Source organism: Oryza glaberrima, chromosome 1, assembly GCF_000147395.1.
Source record: "Oryza glaberrima chromosome 1, OglaRS2, whole genome shotgun sequence".
Taxonomy (NCBI): domain Eukaryota; kingdom Viridiplantae; phylum Streptophyta; class Magnoliopsida; order Poales; family Poaceae; genus Oryza; species Oryza glaberrima.
Window position 1 is genome coordinate 7,284,459 of NC_068326.1, and position 13,960 is coordinate 7,298,418.

At 44.8% G+C, this 13,960-nt stretch overlaps 1 protein-coding gene across 1 annotated transcript; it reads right to left on the minus strand.

The window, feature by feature from the left end:
* Positions 1-10,107: 10,107 nt before the first annotated feature.
* LOC127760205 (uncharacterized) lies at positions 10,108-13,601 on the minus strand. Its single transcript, XM_052284425.1, has 3 exons — positions 12,335-13,601; positions 10,524-10,714; positions 10,108-10,410 (listed from the first exon to the last, which is right to left on the minus strand). The coding sequence occupies exons 1-2, from the start codon at positions 13,599-13,601 to the stop codon at positions 10,566-10,568; spliced, it is 1,416 nt and encodes a 471-aa protein (XP_052140385.1). The 3' UTR covers positions 10,108-10,410; positions 10,524-10,565.
* Positions 13,602-13,960: the final 359 nt, after the last annotated feature.

The window sequence follows — 13,960 nt, forward strand, 5'->3', positions numbered from 1 at the left end:
TTCAAACTAGTCTGAAATTTCAGAAGTTGTTCTCTGTCAGTCCAATTATTGACACAAGTAGTAGTACCTTGCAAGTACCTATTTACCCTGGGAACGAGATTCTGTGTTTATGGATTTACAGGAAAAATAAATTAGATTCAAAACTGGAAGCATGTTTACCTATTACCTATTTGTACAACATGAATGGTTTCCATATCTTTGTTATAGATCCACAAATCATACCTTGCAAGACTGCAAGAGCAGAAAATCCATTCTCAGTGTCTAACCATCAGCTAATCAGCCTATTATCAGTCACTTACCGACACATGGTAGGCCAGTGCTTGTTTAGCCCATCCCTTGCTTTGTTCCTTTCTGTTTCATACGTGACTTTGCCACTTCGATGCCTTGCTGGCTCCTGCTATTCCCAGCCTGATCAAATTCCTGATTCAGTCAGTTTTTAGCAGTTTTCCCTTTTGCACGAACAAGGAAAAAATTTGGGAACTACAAAACTTAAGTTTAACTAATTAGAGAGCATCTCATGATGCATGATAATTAGCAGCTAGTCATTCACTTAAGCCAAGAATTGGTAAGGGCGTGTGGACACTTTTGAACATGCAGGACAGACACATGATTAGAACTTAGTGGGATAGAAAGGTACATACCATTTATTCTGTGTCATTGCACATGTATGTAAAGCAAAACCTAAGTATAAAACTGCCCAAACATTATGAACATTAACAATGACCTTGGTACACAAAGCCATCCTACTAAATTGAACAGCAGAAGCAACATCAGATCCGATACCCAGGTAACTTGAGTTCAGTGCCACCTACACCTAGATCAAAGAAAAATTAGAAAAAGAAACCTACTGTCAGATGCTGTTACAAGACAAAGTGTATGCTGACAATACATGAAAAAAGAGTTTAAACTCACCTGGTGAAACTTTAGCCATTAACTTCAATCCATATTCCTATTGGTTGGCCACATATTGGGGAGAACATCAATGCTTGTGGTGTGGATTCTTTGGTCACACTTATTGTAATGCTGAACAAACAAGAAACTAACTCTTAACCATAATACCATATACATTGAACTAGCGGTTTACTTCTCGAAGGATAAATCATACATCAAATTGTGTGTTGTGCATATGCAGTGACGCTAACATGATACTTGGGATCATTTGAACCACTTTTCATACTTTTGGGGTAGAATAGCACATAGTTACCAGAACTGAAGATTGACAGAGGGTTCGTAAGAAATTTCTTCCAGTCCTGAAAAAACCAACCAGTATATATGATCATATCAAAATTTCCTAATACATGTGGATTGATTTGAAAGCGAGACTACAGAAATAACTTAGTCAAGTACAGAAAAACATTCTGCGTATACCATCGTAAAAAACATATTATTACAAGATGAAACATCATTTCCAATAGATTTCTATAGGATGACTATCACATGAAAATACAACTTTGTCAAGTGAAAAGGAAAACACTCAGGGAAGTATCCAATATTCTATATTCCAGTAAACTCACAGAGTTTGATACCTACACATATAGAAGATGGATTGTCATATATATCCTGAAATAGTGCACTTCCAAATACAGCTCAACTGTTTCAATGCCTCTTCTTATTTTAGCAAAAGTGAGCAACAGTTAGTAGATTCAAGGAAATAGCAACAACAGTAATAAGCTAAGACAAAACTCTCTTAATAAGTATTAGCTTACTGGTAAACTCACATAATCATCTTTGAGGGCAGTTGCCATCCACCACAGCCAAATACATTCAGCCAAGCACACACTCAAGTGCTATTTTTCATATCATTTCATTTGTACATTCGTCGCACTATGCCTTCGATGGAAAGTAAGTAAAAAAATCATTGCCTCTAAGACATGCCAAAGCAAGAACCACAAACACAAGTTGCACAACAGAACATACAGTTATTGTCAATTTGCTAAGATATCAAGACAATATGTTTGCAGGGTTTTTTTTTAGATCAGAGGCCAACAGGCCCGGCTTATGTAGAAAGCCAAAACGGCATAGTTATGGGGGATGCCCATTTACATCATTAGGTGCAGATACAAGGACAACAGCCCAGGAAGGAGACAAAAGGTAACCCTCTACAGGGAGGAACACAAAAGATAGCATCAGTAAAGACTTAGCTAAGACTAAGACAACTCTTAACAAACTCTCAAAAGGACTTAGCAAAGTAAAAAGAGCATCAACCAATGCCTGATCTTGGGGGGCCCATCAAGTGAATGAAGTTCATTAGGCGTCCAGAGGTCTTGTCGATCACAATAGCAACTTTACTGCTCAAAGCTTTCCACAATATGTTTGCAGTGACATGCACAATTTACAAAGAAAAAAGGAACAAACAAGTGAATCAAGTACTGCGATGAATTACCTTGCATATCTATTTCTATGTTATTACTCGTATTGAAAGACTCGTGTTCATCAATATCAAGCTTTTGTATCTTCCAAGGTTTTATCCTCATGAATGTAAACTATTTCTTTGGCAGTTTTACTTCTCAAAGACATGTTTCCAGTTACCAATGTGCAAATGTTCATTATTGTTTTTTAAGATTCTGATCAAGGCCAGCAGATCACCTTAATTGCATTTCTCACAGTAATTAAAGAAGATTAGCTACAACTGACAACCACACAGACCACAGTACAGTACTCAGTCACAGGAGATAAGGTACCCCCTATCATGGTACTACCTCTGTTTCATGTTATAAGACTTTCTAGCATTGTCCACATTCATATATATATTAATGAATCTAGGCACACATATATGTCTAGATTCATTAACATATATATAATGTGGATAATACTAGAAAATCTTATAATATGAAACGGGGGAAGTATTTTTCAGCAGTTCTCCCCAGGAGGATTTCAGCAACCAATGTCAAACAGACATAGACAGACAGCATGGGGGGGAGCAGTGCCATTACCATGAGCTTAGCAAAGTAGCACACCAAACAATTCCAAGTTCTAACTCAGAGCTGCAAATCTGCAATACAGCACCATGCAAGAAGAGACGAGCATACCCTTGATATTACCTTCTCTCGGGGCCGGTGGCTGGAGCTCGGGGCCAAGACGAAACCGGCGGAGACGAAGCGCCCCCCCCCCCCCCCCCCCCCCCCCCCCTCTTCGACCGCTGGGCAAAGCCTGTCCTCCGCAGTGTACGTACTCCTCGCCCTGATCTGCTCGGGTAGCGCGAGCGGCCGCGTGCCCAAATGGCTACCACCGGCGCGCCGCGGCGGGCTTGACGCTGCGGCAGAGGAAGGGATCGGGGCCAGGATTGTCGTCGGCGATGAGGTTCGAGGGCGCAGCCATGGCGAGGAGCCAGAGGAGGAGGCCGGAGGAGTCGGCGGCGGCGCGGGCGGGCGGAGGGGATAGTTGGTAGGGGCGATGGGGTTCCGGCGGCGCCGCGCCAGGGAGAGGCCAGCTTCCCAGGCTCCTAGTGGCGGCGGTGGGCAAAGCCAGCAAGGATTACCCACGCGGCCACGGCGGCGGCGGCGGCCCGAGTCTCTTGGGCTTTGAATGTACGTGGCTGTTTGAATCGTTGCCGTGTCGGTGTCGAGCGTGCGGTGCATCGTATTCGTAGCACCGTGCAGATGCTAGGCTGTGATTAGTTCCACGTAAAAATTAGAAGTTTTGGGAAGTAGAAATCAGTTTTGGGAAGTTTTTAATAAAATAAAGTGAGTTTAAAGCTAGAGTAAAATTTTATTATTATTTTTTAGATAACTAGGAAGGTAGCCCGCACATACGCGCGGGAATATTGTTTAATCTTGTTTGAAATTTTATTATTACGATTGTTTATGTGTGGATGATATTTTTGAAATTTTTTTTAGTCTATTTTAAACGTATGTTCGTTAATAACTGTTGGGCGTATTACTTGAACCTGTATATCCTTAAATTTATTAGAAAAAATGTCTCAATAATGGAGTTAGTTCATACCTATTTATATTGTGTGTGATTCTTTTTTAAAAAAATTTTGGAGTTTCCAAACTTTATATAACATTTTTTTGTTTTGTATGCTATAGATGACTTTAAGTAACATTTTAATTTTATTTATATTAATGAAATATATTTTCTATTAAAAATATAACTAATGATACTACTTCATCTAATCAAAGATAGACTTATATTCCCTCTATCACATAAATCGAAGGAGATAAATTTTATCCCAAAATAATAGAAGAATTTATACGTAACCAAGACGGTGATTTTCTGTCACGCCCAGAAATTTAGCCCAAATTTCCAGACTATTTTGTGCATTAAATCCCTGACCAGGACCAGCCAGGGTACACAAAACGACAAGTAATAAACAGTTCCAAACGTAAATAAAGCGTAAAATACTTACAGAAGAGGCACTTAGTCCTCACACCGAAACAAAAGCAGCAGCAGCGGAAAAAAGGCGATCCTAGCGGGGCTTCAGCTCCACTCTACAGGCAAAACTCAACTGGGGTCTGAGCCTTGGTCTTCTAACTCCGTCTTCAGCTCAGAAGCACTACACTTCTGAAAAGGGGGAATAATAGCAAGGCTGAGTACAACCACCGTACTAAACAAGCCACACCAACGATGCAGGCGTGCAAGGGGAATACAAGGACGGTTTGAGGCTATTTGCATAAAGGCGGTTGTAAAACGTTTTATTGAGCAAAACAGTAAAACTGTTGAGTAATTAAAGTAGCATTAAATCTCCACTGATCAACGCTACACCACGTTGAACAGGCCCAACCAACCCACCTGAACTACAATGCATTGAGTCGATTTATTAAGGTGGAACTAATCACGGTGAATCTGGTCGACCGCCCATAACCGCGAGCACGCTATTCGAATAGTTTTACTCTGATCAGAGGTGTACAACTGTACCCACAAGACATAGCCCCACGACACGTTTCTGTGCGCCGACATGCCACCACGACATACCGGAAAGAGGCCGTGACAGGACCCTTCGCATAACCCCCTCTAACCAAGCACACCACACCTCAGGTTTCACCCCCACTCCTCGCAAGGCAGTAGGCAGTCCCCTCTCGTGCCTAGGTGAATCCGGAAGCCGCATAGGCCGTCGCAGGGCCCATCCAAACTCCATCATGCCCACCCTTGCCTAGATGCGTCAGCTAGAGGAAAGCTACACTACAAGCCCAGTCGTTGTCCACGCTGGCTTGTGGTAAGTACGATAAGTTCTTCCATGGCATCCCGCGAACTGGTCCTTAATTGCCATGGGTGCGACTAGTAAAACCATGCACCCATAGCCCACCATTCAGTCGCATTTTAGTTGGATAATTACGGCCACTGAAACATGGCCGGGTGTCTCGAGCACGCAGCTCGTTCTGATGCTAAAAAGGTCTAATACTGCAATTATCCTATCAACTGAGCTAGTGGTAATTAAGCATGGCTAAGCATATAGTTCTAGCTAGGTCACATAAGTAACCTGAGCTAGTCGATTTATACCCAATGTTGACAAAGGACAGATATCAAGTAAACATAGCACAAGCAAGCAGATAGGTAATACCCGGATCCCATGTAATTAGCAAGACATGCATGTTTATTTGCAAACGGTAAAATGTTTATAAATTAGGATCAAAATGCTCAAGGGGAATGTGTGACTTGCCTTGCTTCTTCACTTTGATCTTCCGAACTCTTTTCCTCGCGACCGCGGACTTCCGAAACGACGGATTCTACACCTTGGCACGCAAAATGAGGAAAAACTCTAATAAAAACCAAGGAAACAATACATAAAAAGTAAACATACATGTAGAACTCAATTTTAGATGAATTTTGCAAGTTGAATGGCCCAATTTGGAGTTCGAATGAATTAGATATGAATTTTAGAAGTTGTTGAGCCATTAAATGAATTTCTATAATTATTATCGGTTTATGACGCATTTATTAAATATTTTCACAAAGGAAAAGGGCTGCCGCTGACATCAGCAAGAGAAGCCGGCGCCGACACGCGGGCCCCGGACGTCAGCAGCTCCAAGGGGAGGGCACACGGTGGACCAAGTCCACCGCGGCCTAGGCGGCACCGTGGACCAGGAGCACGGGCGGTCCACGGGCAGCGCCCAAAATCGGCAACGGAGGGAGCTGACTCGCCAGGCATCGGCGGCACACGGCCGGACGGCCACCGGCGGCGTGGCGCGACGCGGCGGCGAAAAGAGGGGAAAGGGAGAGGAGACAGAGGGGGTCCTCACCGAGGGGCGCTGGCAACGGAACGATGACGGAAGGCGGCCGGCGGAGCTCAGGCGGAGAGGGGGCGGCGGCGCTCCGGCGACGGGCGGCGCCAACAGAGGGGCGGCCAAGGGGCGCGCCGTGACCTGAGGAAGGTGATGGATGGGTTAGGTGAGCGCGGGGTGGCCGGGAACCACGAGAAAGGGCAGCCGGAGGCAACAAGCACGGCGACGGAGCTCACCTCGCGCGGGGCAGATGGCGTTCCGGCGGGGGATGGTGACGGTGAGGAGGCAGCCAAGGGACTCCTCGTCCTTGTAGAGCCGAAGGAGGCGACGGTGCATCGCGAGGTGGTATGGGACGGCAGCAGGAGGCGGCCGGAGGCGGCAAATGCGGCGGCAGCCTCAGGTTGGCGGTGGGGATGGTTTTTCGGTGGTGGTTGAAGGGAGAGGAGCGGCTGCCGGGGTGGAGCTCAGCATGGAGATGCTGACGGCGGCGGCGGCGCAGCGCAGCGGCCACTAGGGCGGTAGTGGTGGCCGGCTGGACGCGGCGGGAGGCAGTGGTGGCTCAGATGCATGGTGGAATGGCGTTTTGGTGGTGGTTTTGTGGATTCGGAGTGGAGGCCAGGGTGGAGCTTGATGCGGCGAAGCCGTCGGTGGAAACGGCGCAGCACGACAGCGACGGGAACGGTGGTGGTGGGCGGCTGAATGATGACGGCGAGCGGCGGAGGTTGGTGGCGCGGTGGGGCGGCTTTCCGGTGGCTATTGGGGAAAATGGAGCAGCTGCCGGGGTGCGGCAAAGAGCGGCGAACGCGATGGCACAAGCGGCACGGCGCGGGGACGGCGGCAGCGGCTGGCTGGAGGGTCGCCGGCGAGCGGCGGTGCTTGGGCTCGCGTGGGGAGCACGGGAGAGGGCGCGAGGAGCTCGGGGAGGAAGGGTAAACGGAAGAGGAGAGCACGGGGAGGCTTTTTATAGCGCGAGGGAGCAACGGGGAGGCCGGGGAGTGGCGAATTTGGAGCGGCAATGGCCGGTGACGTGGGCGACATCGTGGGCGAAGTGGAGCTCGATCCCGGCGCGATTTTCGGGGGAAACGTGGGGAGAGTGTAGAGTAAGTGGAGGGGAACCGATTTCACTCGGTTTGGGCGCGAGGGCATGAGTGGGAGGGCCGGAATCGGCGGCGACGTGGGCGGCAACGGGCGGCATGGCGGCTTCGGGCAGTTGCTGGCGGGGATGGAGGAAGGTTGGGGATGGACCTGGCAAGTAGGTCCCGCGGTCCCACTTGTCGGCCTGAGAGAGAGGGAGCAGGGGGTTATTTAGACTTCAAGGGTGAGCGGGCCGAGGGGGAGAGAGATGCGCCCGAGAGGGGGAGGGGCGCACGGGCCGCGAGGGAGGGGAAGGATTCTTGGGCCGAAAATGGCCCAAGGAGGAAGGGGAGTTTTTAATTTGTTTTCTTTTTATTTAATTGATTGATTCAATGAACTTTGTGCTATTAAAATTACTTCTTGAGCTCCGAAAATTCACGGAAAATTCCGGAGAGTATATTAGGGCACAAAAAATATTACAAAATATTCTCAGCCAATGATTTTTAAAGGAAATTTTAATTTCCTCCATAATTTCACTTGATTGAATTGATTTATGTTTTATTTAATTTCTAGACAATGCATTATTAAATGATTTTTAATCCCGACCGAAAATCGGGGCTTTACATTTTCTAAATACTACCACGATAATCTCCAAAGTACCGTATCATATTTTGACAAATATATATACTGTAGTGCATGTTCGTTCAGTGTCCGGTTTGTTTTCCACACCTATTGTTTCTAATCACATGAGACACCTTTAGTAATTTGGAGAATATATATGTACATTTAAATTAGTGTTGTATATTTGTCAAGTGTTTTTCACACCTAAAATATGATGTGAAATTATTATCATAACATTAATTATTACATGCCGGCTCCATATTTGTAATGTATTTATGGCTATAGATATTAGTAGTTTATTTATTTAAAGAAATACAACCGGATCACAAATTGGATATATAATTTTAAAATAATTTAAAAGATAGAATGCTTAAAATCATTGAATGGATATTTTATATTTACATTTACGTAAATTTGAATATTATTATATTTTTATCCTTAAATTGTAGAAAAATATTTTTTAAGGACTGCCCATTTTTTGGGGGCTTTATCATAAATACGTTTTATGTTATTCCGGCAAACAATATGTAAGCATTATTGTTTTTTTTCAACCATATGTACGTACGGAGTACTTTTTCCAGTCAACAGTTATGTATTTCTCATATATCTGTATATAGGAGAAACAATTAATCTAACGGTGTAAAATGAAACAACTAAATTGTGTTGTTTTCATTTTCACAAATATAAATTTAAATTAGCATTGTATATTTGTTGAGTGATATTTGACACCCTAAAATATGATGTGAAATAAGAAATTATCAAAACATTAATTATTATATATATCAACCTCGTATGTTAAGATCGAACGAACAAAGATCATTGATGGGATATTTTATATTTATAATATAGATTTAGTTTAACTAAGTATATTTACGTAAATTTGTAGAGTAATATATTTATCTTTAAATAGTATATAATACTATTTCAAAATACCACAGTGCTTAGATTTTTCTTTCTTCCAAACTTTCGATGGATAGCGGTTAAGCTTTATTTATTTTTTTCAAGTCGTATGTACGTAGAGACTACTTATGTTTTTTTTCTTTTTCTAGCCTAATTGTTATATAGTTCTCCCGTATACGTACACAGAGTAATAAGTTATTAGTTTTTAAAATAAAATATATCTAATGGTTTAAACTATTGGGTTCACCAATTTAATTAAAAATCAGCGGTGATATTTGCTTAAATTTATATAGTAATAGATTTTATCTTTAAATATTAGAAAACTCTATTTTAAAGATAATTGATTTTTTATGGTACTACACACGTTTGCTTTTTTTCTTTGTTGTTTTTACAGTAAGTCTGTGCATAGTTTTTTTCTTTCAATAAATAGTAGGTAATATATTCATTGTTTTTTATTCTTACGTATGTACATACATATGGAGTACTCGTGTTTTTGTTTTCTTTTTCCGGTGAAGTAAGGTATGAGTTTCTTTTTAAATAAAATACATATAATCTAAGGTAAGATTCATTGTTTTCTATTCTTACGTATGTACGTTAGTACGTTACCTGTACATACGTATATACGAGGATGGATGCATATGTCCGCGCGGGGTACAGGGGAGGACTAAAATCAGTTTAATTTGTTTTCTTTTTCCGGTGAATAGTAAGGTATTAGTTTCTTTTTAAATAAAATACATTTAATCTAATCTAATGGTCTAAATTATTGGGTCCACCGATTTAAGTGAAAATCGACGGTGAGATTAGACATTGCCACGTGGCGGTCTAGGAGCGTTTGTAAAAGTGCCACGTGGCGGCTTGAGAGCGTTTATAGGAAATTTAATGGACTTTTAGTATATAATAGAAGATAGATAGATGTAGAGTGAAATTTTATGCGTTTCCACTACTAAAAATCCAGTAAAATTTACTGCATTTCTATCATTCTAGGCCTGTTCACTTTGATGTCATTTTCAACCTTACCAAGTTTTGGTAATGTTGCCAAAAAGTGGATACATTTAGTTTGCTGCCAAATTTTGGTAACTATATAAGAAATCCTGCCAAAATTTTGGCAAATTACCAAAATTTTTGCAACTATACCAAAATTTTGTTACCAAGATTTTTTTTGGCATAAAAGTGAACAGGCCCTCTATCTATGTGTTGCTGCTACGGACAGGCTGAACTAGCCAACGCATGGGAGCACATTTCATCGTAATTGTCCCACACAGGTAATTATGTAGAGACAGTGAACACCAATTGAAAGCAAAATACTTGTAGTACTACTAGGAATAAGCATTGAACACCAAACGCAGGGAATGAGTATCTCTGAAGTCTGAAGAGTATCATGGCATTGCAGGTCACTGAAACTCTGAAAGCATCACGCCGGCTGAACACATCGTTCAATCTAAGGAGGGATACAACATTACATCTAAATAAAACTAACAATGTTCCATCGACATTTGGCCACCTGATTGACCCAAAAAACACGTTTAAGTTACTGTTGCATGAGGCACACCGTACACCGCGATAGCCAAAAACATGCCAGCATGAGAGTACTTGTCATTTCCCAGTGTCCCACGCCCACTCCATAACTTAAGTAGTTAAGTTCATTACTAACAACCTGCAACCAGAAGGAGATTTTAGCATAAGAAAGTTACTACAGTTGACACATGATGTTCGAAGCTAGTTAGACTGTTAGAGAACCAAGATGATGCATACACAAACATAGCTCACCTAGGATACAGTTAGCCATAACCTCTTTCTCCATGTTCCTGATCATCCTATGAATGTCTGCCTGGTAATTCCCACCAAGTGATAATCTCCAGGCGATCCCATCATCCTGCTACTTTTCTTAGCAGCTCGCCGGGATGGTCGGGATTTAGCCTTTTCAGCCAGGTTGATGGCATTAGACCAATTGGAGATCCCTTCATGTTCAAACACAAGAAATCAATAGAAGTCAAACACACAAGCCAATAGGCAGATCTGAAACTCTGCAGATGGGATCAATCTTACGGGGTAAAATGTAGTCCTTGGATGGCATTAGCTACTCAACTTGTTTTAAGTGTTTGCTAGCAATAGGAAATAGGTCTAACCACACAACATCTATGCTGAAAATTCATGGCTAAATCATTCTGATGATATGCTTGCTAGTGCCACAAAATAAATCTAAACCGAATTCGTATATAGGAAAATGCAATGGATGTCAAAATTCTGATGCTATTTGGTACTCACTTATAATGCTGTTCTAGTATACTCTTGCCACTAATAGTCTCACACACTCAAATTTCCAAAAGCACCAACAACAGATATCTACTCCACTGTCCTAAATACGACTGAAGAATACTAGTCTCCTAGCATCAGTTTATACACATGTACAAGACATAATATCAATTTACATATATATTGAAACCATCGCAATGTGGATAAGATCAGTAGCCCTTTCCAAAATATTATTGTAGATCCTCTCTGACCATGTCCTAGTTAGGGACAAGGAGAAAGAAAATTTACAAATCTATAACATGAAGCATCCTGATCTATTGCATGAAGCCTCTAACTACGTAGGTTAAGGCAAAGGCAAATGCTGAACAACTAGCCATGCATATATGCCCACATAACATGTATGTGAAGACATGCATATGAATAAAGTCAAATAGGCTACGTTAGCATGATATGCTGCACTACTGTCTCAAATTAACAAATAAATTTACACTGACTAGTCTTCCAGAAAAGTTTCTTTGAACTGGAACAGTCTACCATTCTACCATGAAATGCCACATGGGAACCATGGAGATATCTTCGAAATCCGGGCGCAATCAACCAGCATAGTGCCATAGTCTCAACAAGAACAAATGAACAATATTCTTGAAACAAAGCATATGCATGAACATGGATATGGGAAAAGAACGAGTTAGCAAACTACATCCTAATTGAACAACGTGATGGGCCTCAATACTCACGAGTTAAGCAATGAGCGGAACTTTTTGATAGTGTTAAACTGTTAAATAAGGTAAAGTCGGAAACTTTCAGTAGAAAATTTTTAATTCGACAAGGAAGGTTGGAAGTTTCCAGTACAGTTTTTTCACTAAGTGAATGTTCAAACTAATAATCATGTAGAGAATTGGAAATATCATGTTCAAACTTTGAATGTTCAAGTTGAAAAGCTTATAATCTGTGATGCAATCAAATTGAAAGCATTTTTTAGTTGGAAGTTACAAGCTTTTTTACTACACTTACTACTGAAATAGTTAACTACTGAAGCTCAATTGTATAGAACCACAGAGGCACCCTTCATGATGGACCAAAGACTCTCAAATATGCCCTAGCTTCTATTCTAAACATAACATATTACATATGTAAGGGAAATTACATGATCATGCAAGAAAGGACAGTATTAGTATGCAACACAGCTTCTATGTAGAAGAGGGACAACTTTGAACTGCTGAACATAAAGCAGAGACAATCGATACAGAGCAGAGACATCGCAACAGAGCAACAGAACATTAGTACAGTACACCATGACGATGCAGGGATGCACGATGCAATACCTGAGGAGAGCGCCCGTGGTAGAGTCCAAGCGCGAGTGAAGCGGTTGGCGATGAAGCAGCTCGGCGGCGCAACCAGCTCGTAGGCCTCGCACTCCACAACCTTGCGGTCGCGCACGTCGACACCGAACAGGTGCTCCTCCAGGAAGAAGTACACGACGTTGGGGTTCTCCGGGTGGATGAGCGCGAGCACGGGGATCTTCTTCGACAGACCAGTCGCCTTGTAGCTCTCGTCGGCCCAGATGTCGTCGAACCTCGCCTCGTGCTCGAGCGTCCACTCCGTGGAGTCCGGATCTGCCAGCGTCCACACGCTGACCTTCGGAGGAACGCCGCGGCGAGGAGCGGTGTACGTGTCCACGAACCGCAGCTTGCCGGCGCTGACGCCCACGTAGCGGTACTTGTCGGCCACTCCCCAAGCTTCCCTGCACTGCAACACCTTGCCTGCCGGGAACGGGATGAAGCCCAGCACCGGCTCGTCGGCGAAGGGGTCGCTGGTGATGACGCCCCAGGTGAGATCGACCCACCAGAGCCTCCCGTGATGCGAGAACACGCAGATGGGAGCCAACGGACGGGGCGGGAGCGGGTAACGGACGCTCTTCTCGACCCATTCCCCAACCTCGGACGAGAAGCAGAGGAGGGTGGCCTTGTCGCAGCCGATGAGGGGCTGGAGCTCGGCGACCATGTAGTGGCCATCGCCGCGAGGTGAGGCGATTAGGCCGAGGAGGGCCTGGTGCAGGATGGGTTCCTCGGGGTCCGGGAGGTGGAACGCCGAGGCGGTGGTGGCGTTGAGGACGAAGTAGCGCGAGGCGGCGTCGCGCCACCTCAGACCCTGGCGGTGCGGGCGGTCGACGACCTCGCGGCTCATGGGGATGCCCAGGTTCGCCTGGAGGAGGAGGAGGCCCGAGGTGTCGGCGGCGAGGACGAACGGGAAGAAGCGGGGCGTGGGGGGCTCCGGGAACACGTCCGGGGAGATGGTGAGGATCGCGACGCGCGGGGGCGCCGCGAGCGCGACGGAGAGGTCGGCGCCCACGGGGAGCTCGCCGTCCGCGGCGGTGCTCACGCGAGGGATGTTGCCCAGGATGACCCACGTCGACGACGGCGGCGGCGGCGCGGACACCGTGTCGGCGGGCTGCTGGTGCGCCGGCGCGGCGGGGTCGAGGGAGACGCACGGCGGCGCGGCGAGGACGGTGGAGCCCGCCGGCGCGTCGAGCGCGGGATGGGACACGTCGGCGGCGGCGGTGGACAGCGTGGCCGGCGGTGGTGACGACATCCGTGCTCCCGCGGGAGGAGACAAGCGGGTTTCGGGTTGGTAATTTGGTTGGAGGAGGCGAGGCGAGTGAGGGAAGGCTAGGCTAGGGTTTGATTTTGGAAGGCGTTGCGGCGGCGAGGAGGGGAAATGGCTTGGCTTGTCGCCTCGTCGGAGAGTGTCCGTACGAGTTTTAATTCCTTCGCTTTGTCTCGACTCGGACTGGACTGGAGATCGAGCCGTTGCGTCCAGCTGTGACCTGTTGTGATGCTAGGTTTGTCTCGTGATCAAACGAGTACAGTACATTACTCTACGGTGTAATACTACTCCTACGTGTTTCAGTTTTCTTTCTTGGATCGTGCATGTGAGCTTTGCCAAAGGTA

What these genes read in the sequence shown, in the direction of transcription:
- LOC127760205 (XM_052284425.1), bottom strand. Translation starts at nt 13,601, where the DNA reads ATGTCGTCACCACCGCCGGCCACGCTGTCCACCGCCGCCGCCGACGTG. An exon ending in ACCACGGGCGCTCTCCTCAG is followed by an intron (nt 10,715 to 12,334) that starts GTATTGCATCGT and finishes TTGAACATGAAG; the next exon opens with GGATCTCCAATTGGTCTAAT.